At 35.5% G+C, this 23,944-nt stretch overlaps 1 protein-coding gene across 2 annotated transcripts in view; it reads left to right on the top strand.

Annotated features, from left to right (window-relative positions):
* Positions 1 to 6,005: 6,005 nt before the first annotated feature.
* The window catches only part of LOC131806464 (chloride channel protein 2-like), a 112,306-nt gene continuing 94,367 nt past the window's right edge, over positions 6,006 to 23,944 (top strand). Inside the window, exon 1 of one of the 2 annotated variants that reach the window (XM_059130555.1) lies at positions 6,006 to 6,223. In XM_059130555.1, coding sequence (XP_058986538.1) covers positions 6,050 to 6,223 — 174 coding nt within the window. In that variant the 5' untranslated portion in view covers positions 6,006 to 6,049. The remainder of the gene's footprint in view (positions 6,224 to 23,944) is intronic. The other variant, XM_059130556.1, reaches the window with a different exon arrangement.

The following is a 23,944-nucleotide window of genomic DNA, read 5'->3' as shown; positions in this document are numbered from 1 at the left end:
AAAAAAATCCTTAAAAATACACATTTATAGCCTTGGTGATTATTGAGAAAATATCCTACCAAAATCCACGTTTATAACCTTGTGGTTTCTCGAGAAAATATCCTTCCAAAATCCCCCTTTATCCTTGAGAACATATTTATAAAAAATCTACATTTATAGCGCAGATGATCCTTAAAAAATTTTTTTTAAAGATCTTTTTTTCTAGCCTCAGAAGTCCTTGAAGAAATATTTTTTAAAAATGTACGTCTATAGCCTAAATTTGAAATTTTGTGGGCGAAGTATTAGAAGAATAGGACTGACATTGCCTTTCTTCGAACTTGATCCTATTTTGATAAAAATATAACGATATCCCAAGTTTCAATCAAATCATATGCTTTCTTCGAGAGTTATCGTTCAGGCGTACGGACGTGATTGAGTGAATCTAAGTCCAAATATCCTAAAATAGATTTAATCCAGGGTTTGAGGGCTTAACCAAAAATAAATACCTTTAACCAGGTAATATTACATCAGGAATAACAAATAAAATCCCAAATATTCCTTGAAAAAAATTCTGAAAATTCAAGCGTTGGTGGTCATTGAAAGAATGTGTTCGAAAAAACCACATCCTTGATATTCCTTGAAAAAATATTCGTGGAAATTGCATGTTTTAAGCCTTGATGGTCCTTGAGAAAATATTCATAAAAAAATCCACATTTATGGCCTTGGTAGTCCTCGTTTATAGCCTTGATGGCCCTTGAGAAAATGCTGCTGTAAATCCAATCTTATCTTACCTTTGTGGCCTTTAGGAAAAATTCTTAAAATATCCAAGCCTATAGCCTTGGTGATCCTTGAGAATATATTCGTCACGTTTACAGCCTTTGTGGTCCTTGAGAAAAAAAAAGACTTTTATTTTAATACCCCTCTCTTGGAGCCTTGGTTGTTCTTGAGAAAATATTGTTGCAAAAATCGAAATGCTTCAAAAATCCACATTTATGGCCCATTATGGGCCTTGGGAAATTATTCTGCAAACTCACGTTTGTAGTCCTGGTGGCCCTTCTGAAAATATTCTTATAAAATCCACGCTTGTAATCTCAGTTCTTTATAATTTCACACGTATGTGTCCTATATGATTTTTCCAAAATATTTTAAAAAATCCACGCTTGTGGTCTTTGAGAGTCCTGAAAAAAATATAACCAAAGCTTTGTAGGGTCTCGTATAGTCAAATTTTCCTGACTATGTCTTTTCACTTTTAGCTTTTCTTGAAAGTCATTGAAGAGTCGTAGAAGCTTAGCCTATTAAAAGAAATCAACTTCAAACATCCCTCGTTTCGACTCTCAATCCGTATCCAATGGATCACCATACCCATAGAAGCTATATCTGCTAGATTCATTGCATTCCCAACAATAGCAACAAATTGCAACAATGTCATCAGTTTTAGTACTTATCACTTGTCAACTTACTCTGCTGTGCTCTGCTCTTCTGTTCGCTCATTCACTAACCACTTAACACACAAGTGTTGAGTGTTAGTTTAATCGGAGGCGCAGCGTGGTTGACGTGAGGCGTTGTGTTACTTCTCTGGCTCAACATTGACAAACTTCAGCCATTTGTTGTCGTCGTCGTCGTCGTTGGCCGTCCGTCAGTCATATCAGTCTTTGGGGAAACCGTGAACAAACCGCAACAACTCCATCGAAATTCTGTAAAACAACGATCAAGCGTTCGCAGTCAGTCATCCAGAGAGCCAGCGAGCGACAACGATCAGCACGCGAGTGATTGACGCGAAACGAAACGGAAAAGTGATTTCTAGTAAACGACAAATAATACAGAGTATATTTTCCAAAAAAGAACAGAAAGCAAAGCTTCCATACGGGTCGGAAAAAAAAAGAACACCGGTTAATATTTGAGAGTGTGTCTGTCGCACGCCCAAGATTTATTTGTGTCTTCTTTGGAGATGCTGTGAAATGTTTTAAATTCTGTGTGGGTGTTAATGAGATCGTCACATACATAAAAATGTAAATAAAAGATCGTATTTAAATTAATTATAAAAATATGAAAATTATTCAATGTTGTGAAAGAGAAAAGTGAAGTGGAATGCAAAATTACAGAGGACAATAATATGAATTATAATTTTATAAAAATCAGATTTAATGACTGATCTGATATAAGTATAAGTAAAGCAGTTTTAATATTTTGCCCGCTACAAACGATTTAATCTACACCTCGATCGGATCCAAAAGAGTTCAATATTGACAATATTATACTAAAGCTATGTGGGAAACAAAAACAAAAAAAAAAAACTCTCAATTCCAACAAAATTAAAATTAAATATTTTAAAATCGTATGGGTGGAATCTTAAATCAGCCATATAGAAATTTGGAAATTACTTAAAAAATATGTAATATTGAATTTTCTAAAAATAATTAACAATTGCGCCATAGTGACAAAGAATTCCTGTACGAAAAAATGCTTGCTGCAGATCTCTTAAAACAAAGACTTCTAAGTAGCATGCCTTTTCTATTTTAGTCATTTCTTGTGGGTAACAAATAACTCCTAGAGCTACATTTGAATTAGAACTCCTATAGCCACATTTGAATATTTTGAGCAACAGTGTCATGTTGCTTACAAGCCTCCCCAATAAAGTTAACAATTTCCGTCCTGAAAATATTAATTTCTATCAATATGGCAGGAGTATTTATATTTCTTCCGAAACAAATATTATTTCTACAGAGTGTATGTTATGGCATTACAAAGGCTTTAATTTACATCAGCTGAAAACTATATATCAGAGATAAAACTATATCTGAACCGATTTGGTTCATAGGTGCCAGACGTTATTTTTCTCGAAACTTGATTGCATAAATTCAACCCAGTTTGACAAAGGTAGCATGACATCATTTTCATAAATTCGAAGGAAATTATATATGGGAGCTATACAGGGTAAGATGAAAAAACTGCAAACAACTTCAGACTGCTGTCATTTCTAAGCCACTCGTCCGACAGCTGTTAAAATTATTCCAGTGACAGCTCATTATATTGTTTACAAGCGTCCGAAAGCATTTTGGTGAGAATTTTCCAGAAAAAAAGTTATTTGTGATGGAATTCAAGTGTGACAGTGTGATTTCTTTATATTTGGCTGGAAAACAAATCGCAATACTTCATTAGGCATATATTGAAAAATTATCTCGGCGTAAAGCCATTGAAATTCCAATAAGTGCAAAAACTTACACAGCAACAGAAAGAAAATACACTCAAAAGAGCTTAAGAGTAGCTTCGCTTTGGCCACAGACCTTGGACATTCCAACAGTACTCAGCACCATCGAACACAGCACGCGCCACCCAAGAATTGTTACAAGATGAGGTTCTTCGCTTCATTTCCAGCGCACAATGGCCATTAAAATCTCCGAATATCAATCCGTTGGACTCCTGTGTCTGGAGTATTTTGGAAAGGAAGGTTGGCACTAAAAAATATCAAAGTGTCGATCACATCAAACAAGCACTTCGCCGGGAATGAACCCGGCGGGGAACCCTTTGTGGGGGAGGTACCAGAAGGAGTGGACCGATATATCCCATCAGAGCAGTTCTTGTGTTAATATAAATAATGGGATATGTGGATGGAATATGAAGAGAACCGGATGCTTATCTGGGATTTTATAATCGTTTTGGTTACTCAAAACTTTGAGCCTTTGCGGGGGAGGTACCAGAAGGAATGGTCCGTTCTCTACTATCTTTGTAATAGATCTTGTATTGATATAAATATTGAGATGTACCAAGTCTGAATGGAAATGGATGTTAACTTCGCGTTTTATTAGCTTCATGGATATTGAACATGTTGACTCTCTTGTTGGCGAGGTACCAGAAGGAGTGGACCATATTCTTTACACCAGACCTTGGGTTAATAAAAATACTGTGCTGTGTGTAATTTGAAGACAATCGGACCCTTACGTCACATTTTATAAGAGTTATAATTATTCAAAAAATTGACCCTTATTTGGGGAAATGTTTGATGGAGTGCACCGATATTGTCCATTTTCGCACCTGACCTAACTAACACTAATGCAAATTTTGGGATTCGGATATTCCCTTCGAGAGTAATCGTTCACACCAGCCAGTAGACAAATAGACGGACATCGCTAGATGGACTTCAAATGTCCTGAAACGGATTTGGTCCAAAGAGACTTAGGGTCTGAAACTGTTATTTCGATGAGGCACGTTTTGGCCGTATCAAATGATATATACCCTCCCTAGGTATATATTATTTATATAATAACCAATATCGGTCCACTCTTTCAGGGTTAAAATCTTTAAGCCAAGTAAAGTCACGTATCTCGTACAGGGCGTTATGGGTCTTCGAGTAGATCCATCAAAGAAGATTCCGATTCGATAGATTTTTCAAATCATTGCAATAATATGGCCTCTTAGTCCTTCTTCTTTTTGGACCTACTGACATACGGCAAAAATTTTTTTCTAGTTGAAGTCAAAAGATAGTTAAATCATTAAACACATAGTGGTCAGGGTATTATGACTTTGTGGATTAGTTTGTACCATAGGGAAGGAATCGCGATAGACCCGTAGTTCCTTTTGATGATATGTATATATATATATATATGTGTGTATATATACCATATATATCTTCGTCCGATTTGACTTTAATTTGCACCAAAATGTGTAATATTGGTCGAAATAGGATAAAATTTGGTGCATACGACCAAATTAAGCCTAGAAATAAGTATTTCGAATTATGTGGAAATCGGTTTAGATATATTGTACATCCGATTTGTTATTATTTGTTCATAATGTGCATTCCACAACAACGATATTCGGGGAAATATATCAAATACAACTCAGAAATACCTTTGGCAATTTTTTTCGAGATCGCTTCAGATTTGGACATAGCTTCCATATATCTTTACTCATTTTCAAGATTATTGTGAAGCAAGTGATTAATATAAGCCCGGACTGAATGGATGTTGGTACATATGAACAAAATCAGCCTGGAAGAACCTATATCGAATTTGGTGAAAATCAGTTAAAATATACCTACAGGTCCCATATATATTTTCCATCCGATTTTTATTTAAGCCCCTCACAATCGAAAAATGCTTTACATAACAAGGATATTTAGTGTCAACTAGAAATATCTCTACTTAATTTTAAGAGACATTTTAAAATATGTAAAAATGTGCGGAACTTCACCGCCATATTGTATTTATCTGCCGATGCCAACCTTTAAAGACCAATACACGTGTTTCATATTTCTAGCTATACTTTTATAATATTTTCGAGGTTTCCTGTCATTTTGGAAAAAAACTAATATTGTAATTGGAAATAAATAATATTTTGAAATTAAACATTGTTTAATTATAGGCATTGTGTAGGACCAAATCATATTTTTCAATTAAATAAACTGCAATTCAGTATTAAAAAAAAACCTGATTGTCATTCGGACGAATTTTAGACATTTAGAAATTTAGACGAATTGTAGACAATAACTTAAGACTAGTGTATGATTTAATTTTTGCCGGTTAATTGTCTCCTATCTTAAGAAATTACACTATTATATTTATTTTATACTAGAAAAGTTTTATTTAAATATTTTAATGTATATTTAAAATTTAAATATATTTTTTTTAATATTTTTAAAATATTTTTTTTCTAAAAAAAAAATTAAAGAAATTTTTAACTTTCTTTCCAGATAGAAAATATTTCAAGTGAACGGAAAGTGGAACCGAAATTTCAAAAAATAAATAAATAAATAATAATAAATATTTAAAATAGATAAAAAAGAAAATTTGAAATCTCAAAATATAAGTGATAGTATTGTGCCGTTAATCCATCACATGCCAGTTACCTAAACAATTCATAACAAAATATATACAAATACGGTTGTGATATAGAAAAGTGATTTAGAAAAAAATATTTAGTAAAGTTGGAATCGAAATTTTCCAAGTAAAATAAAATAAAAATAATAATAACAAAAAAATATTAAATAAAATATTTTTTAATAAAAATATTTTATAAAAAATTAGAAATTATAAAAATATAATCATTTGTAAAAGAAAAAGCAAACGTCACAATGAAACCCCTCAACAATAATTTCGAAAAAGACCCAGGGGTCAAGGAATCCCTGCTAACCGTCCCCAGTAAATTTCAACTACAACCGGTGCGTGTTCATCCGAATGGTACTCCAGCTATTGATGCCATGGCAGATTCCGATGAAGAGGAGGGATTGGGTTATACCCATACTTTGGTAAGTGCAAAAAAACATCAAATATTTTTATTATATATATTTTTTTATTATATATAAAAATAAAAAAGGGAAATATTAAAAAAAGCTAAATTAAAAATTTCTCAATATTAAAAAAATCGGGAAAAGGGGCCTAATTATCGAAGCAGTTCGATTAAAAAGAGAATAAGTTCCATTTAAAAAGAACGCCTTGTAAACTCTTTATTTATTGTTTATTTTACAAAAAAAACGAGCTTTTACTTTAAAAATATCCCCGAAGATGATTTCCGGAGGAAATCGAAATATTGGATGAATAAAAAAGGAAAAACTCAAAAATAAAAAACATAGTTTTTTGATGACCTCAAGCCAAGCAATTAACCAAATAAGTAAAAAAAAATAACAAATCTTCAAATGCTAAAATTTACAGAACAGGTCCGTCGAAGAGGTTTCTACAGCCAATAAAAGATTTTAGAATTTAGATCAAGACTTCTAGTTCAACTTCCTCGACAAGAGGAACACTTTCAAGGCCTTCTTGATCATAGACCTTCCATAGAATTTTTTATACCCTTCACCATGCATAGTATGGAGAGTATCTTAAGTTCGTCATTCCGTTTGTAAATCATCGAAATAATAATTTTAGACCTGTCAAAGTACATATACAGGGTGAGATAAAAAAAACTGCAACAAAGTCAAAAGCCATAATTTTTGCATTTTTTTTTAATTTTTCAATGAAAGCCAAAAAATTTCGGAAAAAGCATCAATTTTTAGAAAAAGTTTAGATTAGAATCGAATTGGTCACCTTTGGCACGAATTATGGCCTTCAAACGGCCAATAATACTGTCACATACTGCCATAACTTTGCTCCTCGGTATTTTGGCTCATTCCCGGCGAAGCGCTTGCTTGAGGTGCTCGACACTTTGGTATTTTTTAGTGCCATCCCTGCTTTCTACAACACTAAAGACACACTAGCCCAACGGATTGCTATCCGGAGATTTTGGTGGCCATTGTGCGCTGAAAATGAAGCGAGGAACCTCATTTTGTAACCATTCTTGGGTTACAAAATCAGCGCGTGCTGAGTGCGATGGTGCTGAGTCCTGTTGGAATGTCCAAGGTCTGCGGCCAAAATGTTTGCGTGCCCAAGACTTTAATACACACTCGAGAATATTTTCGCCATAATATTCGGCATTTATTCTGAGACAATGTTGATTAATACGAGCAGAGAGCGATCATCGGCTGTTACGGCGGTCCACACCATCACCATGGCCGGTGCTTGAGTTCTGGTGGCCAACCGAAGGTGGCAAGTAAACATGATCATTTTATTTGTTTACAAACTGCTGGACATCGAATGTTTTCTTATCGGAGAAACCCAAATTCGGCAGTTCACCACTTTCGGCTAAGCAACGCAACTCCTTAGCTCTTTTGAGTCTATTTTCTGTTTTTTCTGTTGCGGTGTAGGTTCTTGCACTTTTTTGGAATTTCAATGGCTTTACCCCGAGCTCATTTTTCAATAATTTTCAGCCACTCCGACGCGAAGAAAACCAAATTCGACAGTTCTCCACCTTTGGCCCAGAGAAGCAACTCTTTAGCATTTTTGAGTCTTTTTTCTGTTCTTTCTGTTGCGGTGTAAGTTCTTGCATTTTTTTGAAATTTCATTGGCTCTAACCCCGAGCTCATTTTTCAATATTTGCTGAATGGAATATTGCGATATGTTCAGCTCACAAGCAATTTTTCGGCCACTGCGACGCGGGTTTCGATCAAGTCGCTTTTTTACTTTTCGAACGATTTCTGCTGATGCTGCTGATGTTGCGGTTTTCTACCCTCCACTTCCTTGACTTCGGGCTACTCTACCAGTATCACGGTAACGAGTGATGGTACGGGACACAAAAGATTTATTCACATTTAAATGCTGGAGTGCCCTAACGATAGCCACTTGTGGTGTGTCCAGCCAAACATAAAGAAATCACCCAATCACGCTTGAATTCCATCACGAATAACTTCTTTTCTGGGAAATTCTCACCAAAATAATGCGCTGTCAGTGGAATAATTTTAACAGCTGTCGGACGATGGGCTTAGAAATGACAGCAGTCTGAAGTTGCTTGCAGTTTTTTTCATTTCACCCTGTATTCCGTGTTTTGATGATATTGGCGACATTATTCACCGAAATTGTTTTAAATTTCTTATCTAAAAAATCGTAATGGGTACTTCAGCCTATGACAAAAATTTACTTATGCAGGGTCACAATCCCATATATTAAAGAGTTTTCTCTGAGCGGTATTTTTCGCCGCTTTTTTTTTTTTTTGAAATTTTTCAAGTTCCTTCAAAACGGTGGAGGGTTATAAAATTTCTGCCCGCTCGGATTCAGGAGTTTACACCCTACACCGCAAGGTGGTCAGGGTATTATGTCTTTGTGCATTTGTTTGTAGCAGTTAAAAGGAAACGAGATAGACCCATAGTTCCTCTGGATGATCTCCATAGAATCACATTCTGAGTCGATTTATGTATGTCCGTCCGTCTGTCTGTCCGTCTGTCCATGTATTTTTGTAAACAAAATACAGTTAGCATTTGTTGCCCTATCCAGATGAAATTTTGCAGATATCATTTGTTTGGACGAGCCCTATAGAAATTGGAGATAATCGGCCAAAATTTAGATATAGCTCCCATACATACATCTTCGTCCGATTTGCCTTTTATTGTGCACCAAACGTGTAATATTGTTTGGAATTATGCACATACAACCAAATTAGGCCTGAAAATAAGTATGCCAAATTTGGTCGAAATCGGTTCAGATATAGCTATAGCTCCCATATATATTGTTCATCCGATTTGTTATTTTTGTCCTCCGCAGCCGTAATATGCTCTCTGTAACAACAATATTTGGGGAAATATATGAAATACAGCTCAGAAATATCTTTGCCAAATGTTATCGAGATCGGTCCAAATCTGAACAAAGCTCCCATATATAAATTTGTCCGATTTACCTTTTATTGTGCACCAAACGTCTAATATTTGTCCAAATGGGATGGAATTTGGCACTTACGACCGAATTGAGTCTAGAAGCTATAGCTATAGCTCCCATATATATTGTTCATCCGATTTGTTATTTTAGTCCTCCGAAGCCGTAATATGCACACTGTAATAACAATATTTGGGGAAATACATGAAATACAGCTCAGAAATATCTTTGCCAAATTTTATCAAGATCGGTTCCGATTTGGATATAGCTCCCATATATATCTTTATCCGATTTCAAATTAATTGTGCCCCAAATGGGCAATACAAGTCCGAATTTAAAAGATACAAATGCTTCGACATATTTAGTCCTTTGAACTTCAAATTATAATTATAATAATAGCGTTTATGATTGAATTCTCCCATAAAAGCTTTTAATTGTTATGCGGAGCTCTACTAAATTAGCAAAGTGGTGTAGGGTATCATAAAGTCGGCCACGCCCGACTTTAAGACTTTCTTTACAGATTTTTTGCTTGTATTACTTCAAATATTTGAGAATTTTATAAAAAGCTCAGCATTAGTCTGTGAATTTTCTTCAAATTTTGTAAAAAAATAATTTTTGTCCCACTATGCAATCTAATGCTCCAGTCGAAATTCCCATCGTTTTCCCTTCCGGTATGGATTTCCAATTATTTGACAATTAATAAAGTCCGACGTGTTAATATAAATCACATTGCTTTGAAGTATTGTCACAACGATTTGAACGGCAAACACCGAAAAAACAACAACTACAATTAATAGAATATTTGTCACTTTTTTATGGTGGCGAATTCACGTGCCATTCGGCCAGTCAGACAGCCATCCAGTTTTAGACACCAGAACAAAGTAACAAATAAATAATTAAAACTAAATCAACTAATTAAGTTTTAAACAATAGAGCGTAGCAATCAATACAAGTGACAATGGAATTAATACAAAAGGAAATTAAAAAAAACCACAAAAGTAAAAAAAAATACAAAAACAACAATATATAAAGTCAAGCGTTAAATAGCAAATGTGGCGAATTTAGCAGTGTTAGAAGTTTCAATTAACATTTCAATGATAAAAAGTTTGAATTTGAGTTTACTATAGGGACATACTTTAGACCAAAAGGTTTTGCTCAAATTATCATGGCCTTTGGGACTTTTGTGGGCAATAGATGGTCTCTAATTGCGATAGAAGCTTTTATAGGTTCCCATTTTTACAGGCTTTTAAAGAACCTCTATTTTTATGTTATTTTCTAATAAAATGCCTTCAAGGCCCTCTATTTTCAATAAAACGGCTTCAAAGGGGATGTTTTAACAGAAGACCAAAAGACCTCTAGATGGCCCTTATTTATAATATAATGTCTTCAATAGGTCTCTATTTCTAATAGAAGTCCTTTAAAGGGCCACTCATTTCAATATAACGTCTTAAAAGGGCCTATATTTTTAAGAACGCCTATTTCATAGAAAGCCTTCACAAGGTCATTTTTAAATAGAAGGCTTTCAAAGGGCCTAAATTGCCTTCAAGGCCCTCTATTATTCATATAAGACCCTTATTTATAATAGAAAATCTTCTACTTTAATCGAAGTCCTTCAAAGGGTCTCTAATTTCAATATAAGACCTTAAAAATACCTCTTTTTCAAGGAAGTGTTCTGAAAGAACTCTATTTTCAACAGAAGACATGCAAAAGGTTTTATTTTTCATAAAAAAAAAACCCTCAAAAGCCCTAATCGACCTTTTACTTTCAATAAACCTTCGATCTTCTTACTTTCAATAAAAGGCCTTCCAGAGGGCCTCTATTTTTATACCCTCAGCCATATGGCTACAGAGGGTATATATCATTTGATACGGTCAAAACGTGCCTAGTCGAAATAACGGTTTTTGACCCTAGGTATCTTTGGATCAAATCCGTTTCAGAACATTTGGAGTCGATCTAGCGATGTCCGTCCGCCCGTCTGTCCGTCTGTCTGTATGGCTGGTGCGCACGATAACTCTCGAAGCGAGTATCCGATTTGGTCCAAATTGGGTACATCGTAATATTTTTGTCAAACTTAGCTCGAGTTCGGAGATGGGCAATATCGGTCCACTCCTTCTGGTACCTCCCCCACAAAAGGTCGAAATTTTCAAAAAAAAATATATATATTTTGCACAGAATGAGAAAGGATAATCCGAATTTGCTCCATCTTTGCAAATCCTAATATTTGCGTCTGTGCTAGGTCAGGGGGGAAAATGGACAATATCGGTCCACTCCATCAAGTACCTCCCCCACAAATGGTCAAAATTTTGAATAATTACAACTCTCATAAAATGTGATGTAAGAGTTCGATTGTCTTCAAATTTCACACATCCCAATATTTGTATTAACCCATGGTCTGGTGTGAAGGGTGAATACATCGGTCCACTCCTTCTGGTACCTCCCCCACAAAATATTGAAATTTTGAGTACCCATGAAGCTCATAAAAGGCCAAATTAACAGCCGATTCCATTTAGACTTGGCACATCTGTCGCAATATTTCTATCATATTTTTGGGTCCGATAGGAAATGGGCAATATTGGCCCATTCCTTCAGGACCTGCTCCATAGAGGGTCAAACGTTTCAATAATCTTAACACTAGTCAAAATATATTTAAATAATCGAACATCGGCTGAGGGTATATATCTGGCGGCAATACCGACTGATACTTTTTAACTTGTTATTGGAGTCCTTAAAGCGCCTCAGTTTTCAATAGCAGGCTTTCAAAGAAAAAAGTTCGTCAAAGGGCCTTCTTTTTCTAATAGAGGGCTTTAATGGACCTATTTTTCTCAATGAAGACTATTAGAAGCCCTCCCGTAAAATTGAAGGGTTTTAAAGGACCTTTATTTTCAAAGGAACATTTGAAATACAATAGAGCATTGAAAATCTTAAAATTCTTCGAGAAAACATAGAAAAGTCTTCTGTAGGTAAAAGCCTTTAAAGTTCTTCTACGATTCATAGAAGCCCTTAGAAGCATATAAACTCTTGAAGGTCTTCTATGAAACAAACACAGAATCGCTTTAAGGCCTTTTATAAAAAATATAATCCCTGAAAAGCTTTGCATGAAACATAGAAGTCCTGTGAGGCCTTAAAAGAAACATAGGAGCCTTCAAGAGCCTCCTGAAAAAAACATAGAAACCTTTTTGAGGCGTTCAATGAAACGTAAAAGCCCTTCGAAGACTTTTGTGAAACATAGAATCGCCTCAGAGGTCCTCTATAAAACATAGAATCATCTTAGAGACCTTCTCTAAAAAATATCATTCCCTTAGAGGCCCTCTATAAAACATAAAATCGACTATGGAACATAGAATTTTCTTTGAGGCCTTCTATAAAACGTAGAATCCCCCAAGAGGGCTTCTACGAAACATAGACACCCCTTATAGGGCTTTTATGAAACATAGAAACTCATCAAGAGCTTTCCTTGAAACATAGAATCCCCTAAGAGGTATTCTATGATACATAGAATAATTTAATAGGTCCTCTATATAACATAGAATCCACTAAGAAACATAAAATCCTTTTTGAGGGCTTCTATGAAACATAGAATCCCGTTAGTGGTCATCTATGAAACATAGAATCTCCTTAGAGGATTTTTATGAAACATGGAATCCTCCATGAGGCCTTCCATGAAACATAGAATCCCGTTAGAGGTCTTTTACGGAGAAGACATCTATGAAACATAGAATCCTATTAGATGTGATCTATGAAACATAGCATAAACTTAGCAATCTTCTACACCACATTTAATACCCATAGATGCCTCTTAAACATAGAATACACTCTCTTTAGAGGCTTTCTATGAAACATAGAATCCCCTTAGAGGCCTGGTACGAAAAATAGAATCTTCTTAGAGGATTTCTGTGGAACATTGTATTGATTTAGGAGGCTTCTGTGAAACATATAACCACCTTGAAGCCCTCTAGGAGACATAGAACTACCTTGAGGCCTTATAGGAAACATATAATTGCCTTTGGGGCCTTATGTGAAACATATAATACCTTAGAGGCCTTCGTTGAAATATATGTAGAATCCCCCTTGAGTTCTTTTATGAAACATAGTGTCTCCCAAGAGGTCTTTTATAAAACATAGAATCCCCTTAGATGTCTTCCAAAAAACAATGAATGCCATGAAATATGCATGATAGACTATAGAAGACCTAAAACTATAGAAAACTAAACTATAGAAGACCTAAAACCCTCAGTGAAACATAGACGTCCTTAAAAGCTTTATGTGAAATATAGAAATCCTTTGAGGCATTCATAGCAGCCCCAAATACTTCTATTGAAAATAGGTGCCCGAAATACAGTCCATGAATCCTAAAAGCTTTTCCTTTTAAATCAAAAGACTATTTTATTTAGAAATATAATCCGCCAGAGTTCCTATCTTTAACAAAGTATGCAATGGCATTGAATATCGCCTTTCCTCCCCGAATAGCATAGATGAAGCCACTTGGTTCCCATTTCGATCACCTTCTCGTGACATTAACCTATTTACGTTTCTTGTCACCTGTTTCGCCAACTTGTGCAAATAACGTATCGCTATTATTCGTACAGGTGTTAAAATAAAATATTCCCAAACACCCCCTCACATAGTCTCTTCCCACAAAGTTTTTTTTTCTTCTTTTGACAAATTAGCAATTCATGGCATTGCAAAAAATTGAAAAAAAAAAATAGTTATTGCCGTTGTATTAATTATTCAAATTATGAAATATTGACTTACAAGGCAGAATTGGTTGTTAGCGTTTTTCCGATTTTGGGTTGTAACTTTGGCGTTCGCACGTTAATGGCTGTAGACCTCAATGAAGGTGAGCGAAGTGCCAGACCATGGCTGGCAATTATCAAAGTGTCAAAGTCATGAATTAGGAGGTGTGGGATATTCAATGAAGTAAGTAAGGGGGTATGTTTACTTACATAAGTGTCGTATTTAGCTCATAGAGTACTGTGTGGATTATACTGCACTTATGAGATACGGTGGGATATGGGACACATTACTCCTTATTACAAGATATTGACATTTTATATATCTTCAACGTTCTTCTATTAATAAATTAACGGAATTATACACTTAAAAGACGTTTTTCGAAAAAGGGAAGTCCCCCATCTCAGAAATATTATTTGCGGCATATACCGACACCTTCAGAAATATGTTTTGAAGTCAATTCGGATCGTCGAAAAAAACCACATTGGTGTTCAATGTAAATTCTTAATTTTAAGGCCTAACATGATTTTCATACCTAAAAAATGGCGCCCAATTGTCTGGCAATCTTGTGCTATTGGTTTTTATACCCTACACCACAAGGTGGTCAGGGTATTATGTCTTTGTGCATTTGTTTGTAACAGGCAAAAGGAAACGAGATAGACCCAAAGTTTCTTTTGATGATCTGCATAGAATCACATTCTGAGTCGATTTATGCATGTCCGTCCGTCCGTCTGTCCATGTATTTTTGTAAACAAAGTACAGTTCGCATTTATTGCCCTATCCAGATGAAATTTTGCACAAATCATTTGTTTGGCCCAAGGACGAATCCTATTGAAATTGGAGATAATCGGTCAAAATTTAGATATAGCTCCCATATATAACTTCGTCCGATTTGCCTTTTATTGTGCACCAAACGTCTAATATCAGCCTGAATAGTATGGAATTTTGCGCATACAACCAAATTAGGCCTGAAAATAAGTATGCCAAATTTGATCGAAATCGGTTCAGATATAGCTGTAGATTCCATATATATTTTTCATCCGATTTGTTATATTAGTCCTCCGCAGCCGTAATATGCACTTTCTAACAACAATATTTGGGGAAATATATCAAATACAGCTCAGAAATACATTTGCTTAATTTTATCGAGATCGGTTCAGATTTGGTTATAGCTCCCATATATAACTTCGTCCGATTTGCTGTTTATTGTGCACCAAACGTGTAATATCAGCCCGAATAGTATGGAATTTGGCACTTATGACCGAATTTAGTCTAGAAGGTAGTACGTCAAATTTCGTAAAGATCGGTTCAGATATATCTATAGCTCCCATATATATTATTCATCCGAATTGTTATATTTGTTACCCACAGCCGTAATATACGCTCCGTAACAACTATATTCAGGCACATATATCAAATACAGCTCAGAAATGCCAAATTTTATCGTGATCGGTTCAGATTTGGATATAGCTGCCATATATATGCCATTCGGCATATTTAACCTTTGAACTTAAAATTATATTTATAATCATAGCGTGTCTGATTGAATTCTCCCATAAAAACATTTAATTGTTATGCAGAGCTCTACTAAATTAGCAAAGTGGTGTAGGGTATCATAAAGTCGGCCCCGTCCGACTTTAAGACTTTCGTTACTGGTTTTTATTATATCTTAGTTGGATCGGAAGATATAGGCTAGGTAAAATTTGATTGCCTTGAACTTAAATACCCTTCGATGTTTGAATTAATTAACCGGATGGATGTTTGAATTATTTAAGCGGAAAAACTTGTGATGTTCCCCGTCTGAAGGGGTTAATGCTTGAAAGCAAGGACAAGCATTTGTAAGCCAAATCTGCTGATTTGAACGTGTAACCATATTGAGGAGAAATAAAAAATGTTAAATGACAAGAAAAAAAAAAAAAAAAAAAAAACAAAAGGTGAGAACTTTGAGACCTTCCTGACAAAAATAGCCAGGAAAATCTTTCCTTTTTTAATTTGAGCCCTGGCGAAGATTGGATGTGTGGCTCAAACCAACTAAGGATAAACACAAGAATAACAATTTGCTTAAATTTTTGTGGTTTTCATACCCTCAGCTATATGGCTACAGAGGGCATACATCATTTGATACGGGCAAAACGTGCCTCATCGAAATAACGTTTTTAAATCCTAAGTCTCTTTGAATCAAATCCGTTTCAGCACATTTGGAGTCGATCTAGCGGAGACGTCTGTCTATCTGGGTGGCTGGAGCGCACGATAACTCTCGAAGGGAGCACCCGATTTGGTCCAAACTTGGTACATTGTTATATTATTTTCAAACTAAGATCGAGTTCAGATATAGTGAAATATCGGTCCACTCCTTCTGGTATCTCCCCTACAAAAGAGTCACAATTTTGAATATCCATGAAGCTCATAAAACGCGAAATTAACATCTGATTCCGGAATAATGGTTCGGAAATAGCATCAAATTTTAGAATAAATTTAGATTTGTTCGAATTGGTCACCTTTGGCACGAACTATGGCCAATGAAACCGTCACACGTTGCCCGAATGTTGCTCTGCGGTATTTTGGCCCATTCCCGGCGAAGCGCTTGCTTGAGGACACTTTGGTATTTTTTGGTGTCAACCTTGGTTTCCAAAATACTCCAATCCAACGTATTGGTAACCGGAGATTTTTGTAGAAATTGTGCGCTGGAAATGAAGTGGGCGAACCTCATTTTGTAACCATTTTTGGGTGGCGCGTGCTGAGTGCGATGGTGCTGAGTTCTGTTGGAACGTCCCAGGTCTGCGGCCAAAATGTTTGCGTGCCCAGGGCTTTGATACAACCTCCAGAATATTTTTTGCGATAATATTCGGCATTTATTTTGATGCCACCCACGGTCGATTAATACGGCGGTTATGGCTGGCGCTTGTGTTCTGGTGGCCAACAGAATGTACACATTTTCCGCTGACCTCTTTGGCAAGTAAACACTATATATTTGTTTGTTTACAAACTGCTGGACAACGAATGTTTTTTCATCGGAGAACGGAGAAAACAAATTCGGCAATTCACCACTTTCGGCCAAGCAAAGCAACTCTTTAGCAATTTTGAGTTTATTTTCTGTTCTTTCTGTTGCGGTGTAAGTTCTTGCACGTTTTGGAATTTCAATGGCTTTACGCCGAGCTCATTTTTCAATATTTGCCGAATTGAATATTGCGATATATTCAGCTCACAAGCCATTTTTCGGCCACTGCGACGCGGCGGGTTTCGATCAAGTCGCTTCTTTACTTTTCGCTGATGTTGCTGTTTTCTTCCATCCACTTCCTTGACGTCGGCCTACGCTACCAGTATCACGGTAAGGAGCGATGGTACGAGCCTTAAAAGATTTCTTCCTATTTAAATGCTGGAGTTCTCTAACAATATCCACTTGTGATGTGTCCAGCCAAATATAAAGAAATTACACTTATCACGCGCTTGAATAACTTTTTTTCCGGAAAATTCTCACCAAAATGCTTTCGGACGCTTGTAAACAATATAGTGAGATGTCACTGGAATAATTTTAACAGCTGTCGGTTGAGTGGCTTAGAAATGACAGGAGTCTGAAATTGGTTGCAGTTTTTTTTCATCTCTCCCGCATATTTTTTGCGGAAAGATCTGCTAAACATGAATACTGGTGTGGAATTTCATATAGAAAGCCCCAACCGACTGTTGTCCTTTCCTCACTGCTTTGTATTGTCTCCTAACTTCCTAACGTCTACCCCTAACGAACATGTCTGAGGGAATTCGAATAACTACTTCCTTAGACAAGATTTCAAATCCAAAACCACTGTTCCCAAGCGTTTGAGAGAAAAAAAAGAGAGAGGGATGGGGAGGTGGAGGAGTGAGTAGCAACAACAAATGCTCCCTTTAATTGAATTGAATAATAACAACAATAATATGCGATAATATACCGCCGAGCATTGTAAATGCAGATAATGAATGCCAACGTTAGTCACCAACGACTGCCTCGCCGGCTGACAACAATGCCGATGATGAATGCAGTTACAAGTAGACTGACAACGGATCGGACGGACGGTCGTTGGACGGTCGTTGTTGATGGCGATGAAGAAGTAGTAGTCTTTCTCTTGTCGCTTGTGATTTACAATCATCAAAATACCAGCGCATTCTGCTGAGATTATTGACCTCCAAACTTATGGTGTACAGCTAGGCATGGGATTTTATTTCTCAGCTAGGTAGTGCAATGAAGTTATGTTGTGGTCTAATTTAGTTCAGAACTATGGTAATGGCACATAGTGAGATTTATTCATGTCTCCCTATTTTATTGTAGATTAAAGTAAAAGGGACCTCCTCCCCTCCCCCCACAAATTTAGCTTGAGTTTGTGATTCATGGGTGATACCCAAAATACAAATTTGCCAAGACTTGAGGCCATGGAATTTTTTTTTAATTTATGGCCTTTGATTGGCTGTTGAGGTATAAAATTTGAATGAGCGAAGCCAGTAGCCAAAAAAAAAAAAGAAACAAGTAAAAAAGCTGGAAGTTCGCCACGGCCGAACTTTGAGTACTATCCACCATTTGGAACGAATTTGGAAATTTTCAAAAAATAAAATCCTAAAAAAATTCTGTTAACATTTTAAAACTACCGAATATAGCCGTTATATTGGGGTCTATACGACTATAAGCTATATTCAAATTCGAAACTTGAAATAAACGGTGAATAATGACGCTAAAATCATAAAAATACCGAATATAGGGAGGTTGTCCGTGCAGGTCCACGACTTCGTATAGCCTCCATATTTCAGTACCTTCCTATATTCGGAATTTTTACGATTTTAGGTACAATAATCACCGAAATTCTTTGAAATGCCGTATTTGAAGTTCCTAATAGATACTACAGGCTATGACAGAAAATTGCGTATGCAAGCCCACGTCTTCATATAGCCTCCTTTTAAAGGTACCTCCCAATATTCGGTATTTTGATGTTTTTAACGACATTATTCACCGCAATTGTATTTGGTATTTGAAGTTCGTAATGGATACTACATCCTATGACAAAAAACTGCGTATGCAGGCCCACGTCTTCGTATAGCCTCCTTTAAAAGGTACCTCCCAATATTCGGTATTTTGATGATTTTAGCGACATTATTCACCGGAATTGTTTGAAGTTCCTAATAGGAACTACAGCCTGTAACAGAAAATTGTCTGCGCAGGTCCACGTTTTCATATAGCCCCCATATAACGACACCTCCCTATATTCGGAATTTTGACGATTTTAGCTACATTATTCGCCGAAATTGTTTCAAATTTCGTATTTAGACTTCATAATGGATACTACAGCCTATGACAGAAAATTGCATATGCAGGCTCACGTCTTCGTATAGCCTCCTTATAAAGGTACCTCCCAATTTTCGGTATTTTTATGATTTTAGCGATATTATTCACCGGACTTGTTTCAAATTTAGTATTTGAAGTTCGAAATAAATACTACAGCCTATGACAGAAAATTGTCCGTGCAGGTCTACGACTTCGTATATATATAACTGTACCTGCCGATATAATGGTTTTCATTTAAACGGTAATTCTTTAAGAAATTTTTTAAAATTTTTTTAAGTTCCTTCCAAATGGTGGAGTGTATTAAAAGTTAGTCCCGGCCGAGCCTAGGCTATTTTTTTATTGTTATACCCTCATCTACAGAGGTTAAATGGCTACAGAGGTTATATATCATTTGATACGACAAAAACCTACCTCATCGAAATAACGGTCTTAGATCTAAGGTCCTCTTGGATCAAATCAGTTTCAGGACATTTGGAGTCGATCTAGGGTTATACATCCGTCTGACTGGATGGTGCCTATGATAACTATCGAAGAAAGTATCCGATTTGATTCACGCTTGGTATTTTGTAATATTATTATCAAAATTAGATCGAGTTCGGAGATGGGCAATATTTGTCAACTTCTTCTTGAACCTCTCCCACAAAGGTTGAAATTTTCAAAAATCTAATCATAAGGATCATCTAATGTTGTGCAAACTTTGCAAATTCAAATATTTTATATCAGTGCTAGGTTAGGTGCGAAAATGGACAATATCGTCCCACTCAATCATGTACCTCTTCCATAAAGGGTCTAAAATTTTAAATAATTTAAACTCGTATAAAATGTGAAATTAGCTTCCGATTATCTTCAAATTTCGCAAATCTCAATATTTTTATCAACACAAGATATAGTGTGGAGATAGGATGTATAAATTCAGTCCCTGAGGTACCTCCCCACAAAGGGTCTACATTTTTAATAGCCGTCTCTCTTATAAAATGTGAAATAAGTGTCCAATGGTCTTTAAATTTCACATTTCCCAATTCTTCTACCAACACAAGATCTGGTATGAAGAACGGATAGAATGGACCACTCCTTCTGGCACCTCCGCCCATACAGCGGGTCAACATTTGGAATAACCATGACGTTCATAAAAGGCGAAATGAGCATCCAATTTTATTTCAAGCATGGCACATCCTAATATTTTCAGCAACACAAGATCTAGTACGGACATCAAATGTATTGGAACTCGTCTTCTGGTACCTCCCCCACAGTTGGGTCAAAATTTTGAATACATACATATACATATGTACATATCAGTATATTTTTTCAACACAAGATCTAATATGGATATGAAAAGTATTGGACCACTACTTCTGGTACCTCCCCCACAACGGGTCAAAATTTTGAATAATCGAACCTCACAGAAGATTCGAAATAAGCTCCCGACTTTCTTCAAATTTTACACATCGCAATAGTTTTATTAGCAAAAAGTCAGGGCTAAATATGAGATATATCGGTCCACTCCCTCCGGTACCTTCCCCAAGTAGGGGCCAACATTTTGAAAAATTATATCTCCCATAAAATGCGAAAAACGCACCAAATTCCTTTTCCAATATTTTTATTAACAAAAGACCACGTGTGAAGATAGAATATATGGGTACACTTCTCCTGGTACCTCCCCGATAACGGGTCAAAATTTTGAATATTTATATTTCTCATGAAATGCGAACTATGCATCCGATTCCTTTCAACTTTCGCACATCCCAATATTTTCATAACAAAATATTTTTATCAACACAAATCTAGTATTTATATGAAATATTTCGGATCACCCCTTATGGTTCCACCCCCACAAAGGGTCAAAATTTTAAATAATTGTCACTCCTAAAAAAGGTGAAATTGGCTTCAGATTGTTTTCAAGTTTAGCACATCTCAATAGTTTCATCAACACAAAACTTAGTATGGACATGAAAAATATAGAACTACTCCTTCCGGTACCTCCCCCACAAAGGGGCAACATTTTGAATAATTGTACCTCACAGAAAATTCGAACTGAGCTCCCGACTTCCTTCAAATTTCACACATCACAATATTTTTTTTTGACAAAAGACCAGATGTGTAGATGGGATATATCGCACTACTCCTTCTGGTACCTCTCCCACAACGGCTCCAATTTTGAATAAAATGCGAAATAAGCATCTGATTCGTTCTAAACTTCACACATTCCAATATATATACTAACACAAGATCTAGTGTGAAGATGGTCGATATCGGCCCACCCCTTCTGGTACCTCTCCCACAACGGGTAAATATTTTGAATAATTATACCTCTCAGAAAATGCGAAATAAACTCCTGATTCTCTTCAAAATTCACACATCCCAGTATTTCGACTAACAAAATATCTGGTGTGAAGATAAAATATATCTGTCCAACCCCTTCTGGTACCTTCCCCACAAAGGTGTCAAAACTTTGAATTACAAAACGCTCATAAAAGCGAAATAAGCTTCCGATTCTCTTTAAATTTTACATATCCAAATATTTTTCTTAGCGAAAAATTTGGTATGAAGATGAGATGTATCGGTCCACTCCTTCTGGTACGTACCACACAACGGGTCAAAATTTTAAATAATGATACCTCTTATAATGTGCGAAATAAGCACACGATTTTCTTCAAATTTCACACATCGCAATATTTTTATTAACTAAAAGTCTGGTGTTAATAACGGATATATCGGTCCTTTTTTTCGGTACCTCCCCTACAAAGGGTCTAAATTTTGATTATATTATATCTCTCATAAAATGTGAAATAAGCGTCTGATTCCTTCTAAATTCTAAACACATTCCAATATTTATACTAACACAAGATGTGGTGTGAAGATAATAGATATTGGCCCACGCCTTCTGGTACCTCCTCCACAACGGGTAAAAATTTTGAATAATTATACCTCTCCGAAAATGCGAAATAAGCTACCGATTCTCTTCCAGTTGGACACATAGCAATATTTCTACTAACTCTAGATCTGGTGTGAAGATGGTAGATATCGGTCCACGATTTCTGGTACCTCCCCCACAACGGGTCAAAGTTTAGAAAAATTAAATCTCTCATAAAATGCGAAATAAATAGCTGATTGCTTCTGAACTTCGCACATTCCAATATTTTTAATGACACAAGATCTGTTGTGAAGATGGTAGATATCGGTCTACTTCTTCTGGTACCTCCCCCACAAAGGGTCACAATTTTTAATACTTATATCTCTCAAAACTTGCGGTACAAGTCAACGACTCTTTTCAAACTTGGCATGTCTTTATATTTTTCTCAACCAGAGATCTAATGTGAATATAGAATTCTTCGGCCAACTTCTCTAATGGAATATATAACTCCCACTCCTCTTGGTATCTCCTAACCCCAAAAAATTTAAAATTTTGATTATTTGCACTCATCATTGTCCCTTGGGCCATTTATCGCGTTTTTAGAGAGATTTAAAAATGCAACACCAGGTAATGCTTTTTGAGCTATTAAATTTTTAAATTATTCTCCTCGAAAACGAATCTCTTTCGCCAAAAACCCCAATAAAAAAATACCCGTAACCCACATTGCCTAAAAAAATAAAAAAATAATGAAAAGGAAAGAAAAGAACAGAACCCACGGTCAAAAAAAAAATCACCGAAAAAAATGATGGATTAATTTATTCCCTTCACACGACCATAAACTGTGCGATTTAATCAGATTTTTTATTTGCTTCTTTCATTTTTTTTTGAGTTTATTGAAGTGTGCCTCGAACGGGAGGGGAAAGGGGGGGATGGTAATTTATGTGGACCGTTAATATGGCACCCATTACTCCACACAAAACTGCCACTGGTTACGTGTGTTTTTGGCCAACATTTTTTTTATAAATTCCGATCAGACATTTATTGGAAATATTGGTAGAGGGCGAATTGAAGGCAGCAAAATTGAAGAGACTTTGCACATATGGGTTATTCCATATTATTTTATAATAATAATAAATAATAATAATAATAAATAAATAAATAAAATATAATAATAATAATAATAATAATAATAATAATAATAATAATAATAATAATAATAATAATAATAAATAAAATAAAAAATAAATAAATAAATAGATAAAATAAAAAATAATAATAACAATTATTAAAAACTGGAAGTTTGCTTAGCCCCCCCTGGCTACTTAGTGTTCTTCCCGGCCAGTTTTATATGCCATATCACCTATAAAATCATTTATTGACTCATATTTATTTATTAGCAATATTTCCCGTATTAATGACACTTTAATCTAAACTAGACGCCACTAGAAAATACACCTTGGAAACAGTAGCCAAATAAATATTACGAAAATAAAAAATCAATAAATTTTTATTGAAAATGTATAACATGCGTACCTACTAAAATCCAATATTTATTTGCTTCCCCCAAAAAAAATCTCAGTCAATCCACAATCTCCAATACTAAATACTAATTCATAAATAATTTAAAATCAATCGAAAGAAATTTATTATCTCTGCTTTGCTCTCCATGAAATCGATGGAGATACAAACATATATACATATATTTTGCGCCAATCTAAAACAGTGGGATTTTTTTCTACGCCCATAAATAAGATTTAAACAAATTATTCGCACACAAATACACTTAATTCCAAAATTAATTTATTAGACATTAAATGAACTTCAACATCAAACAAAAAAAAAACATCGGTAATTAAAATGCTTAATCATCTGCTTGACGCTAAGCGAATATCGTAAATTTTGGAA

This window comes from Musca domestica, unplaced genomic scaffold (assembly GCF_030504385.1).
Source record: "Musca domestica strain aabys unplaced genomic scaffold, Musca_domestica.polishedcontigs.V.1.1 76, whole genome shotgun sequence".
Classification (NCBI taxonomy): Eukaryota; Metazoa; Arthropoda; class Insecta; order Diptera; family Muscidae; genus Musca; species Musca domestica.
This window is presented reverse-complemented; position numbering and strand designations above follow the sequence as displayed.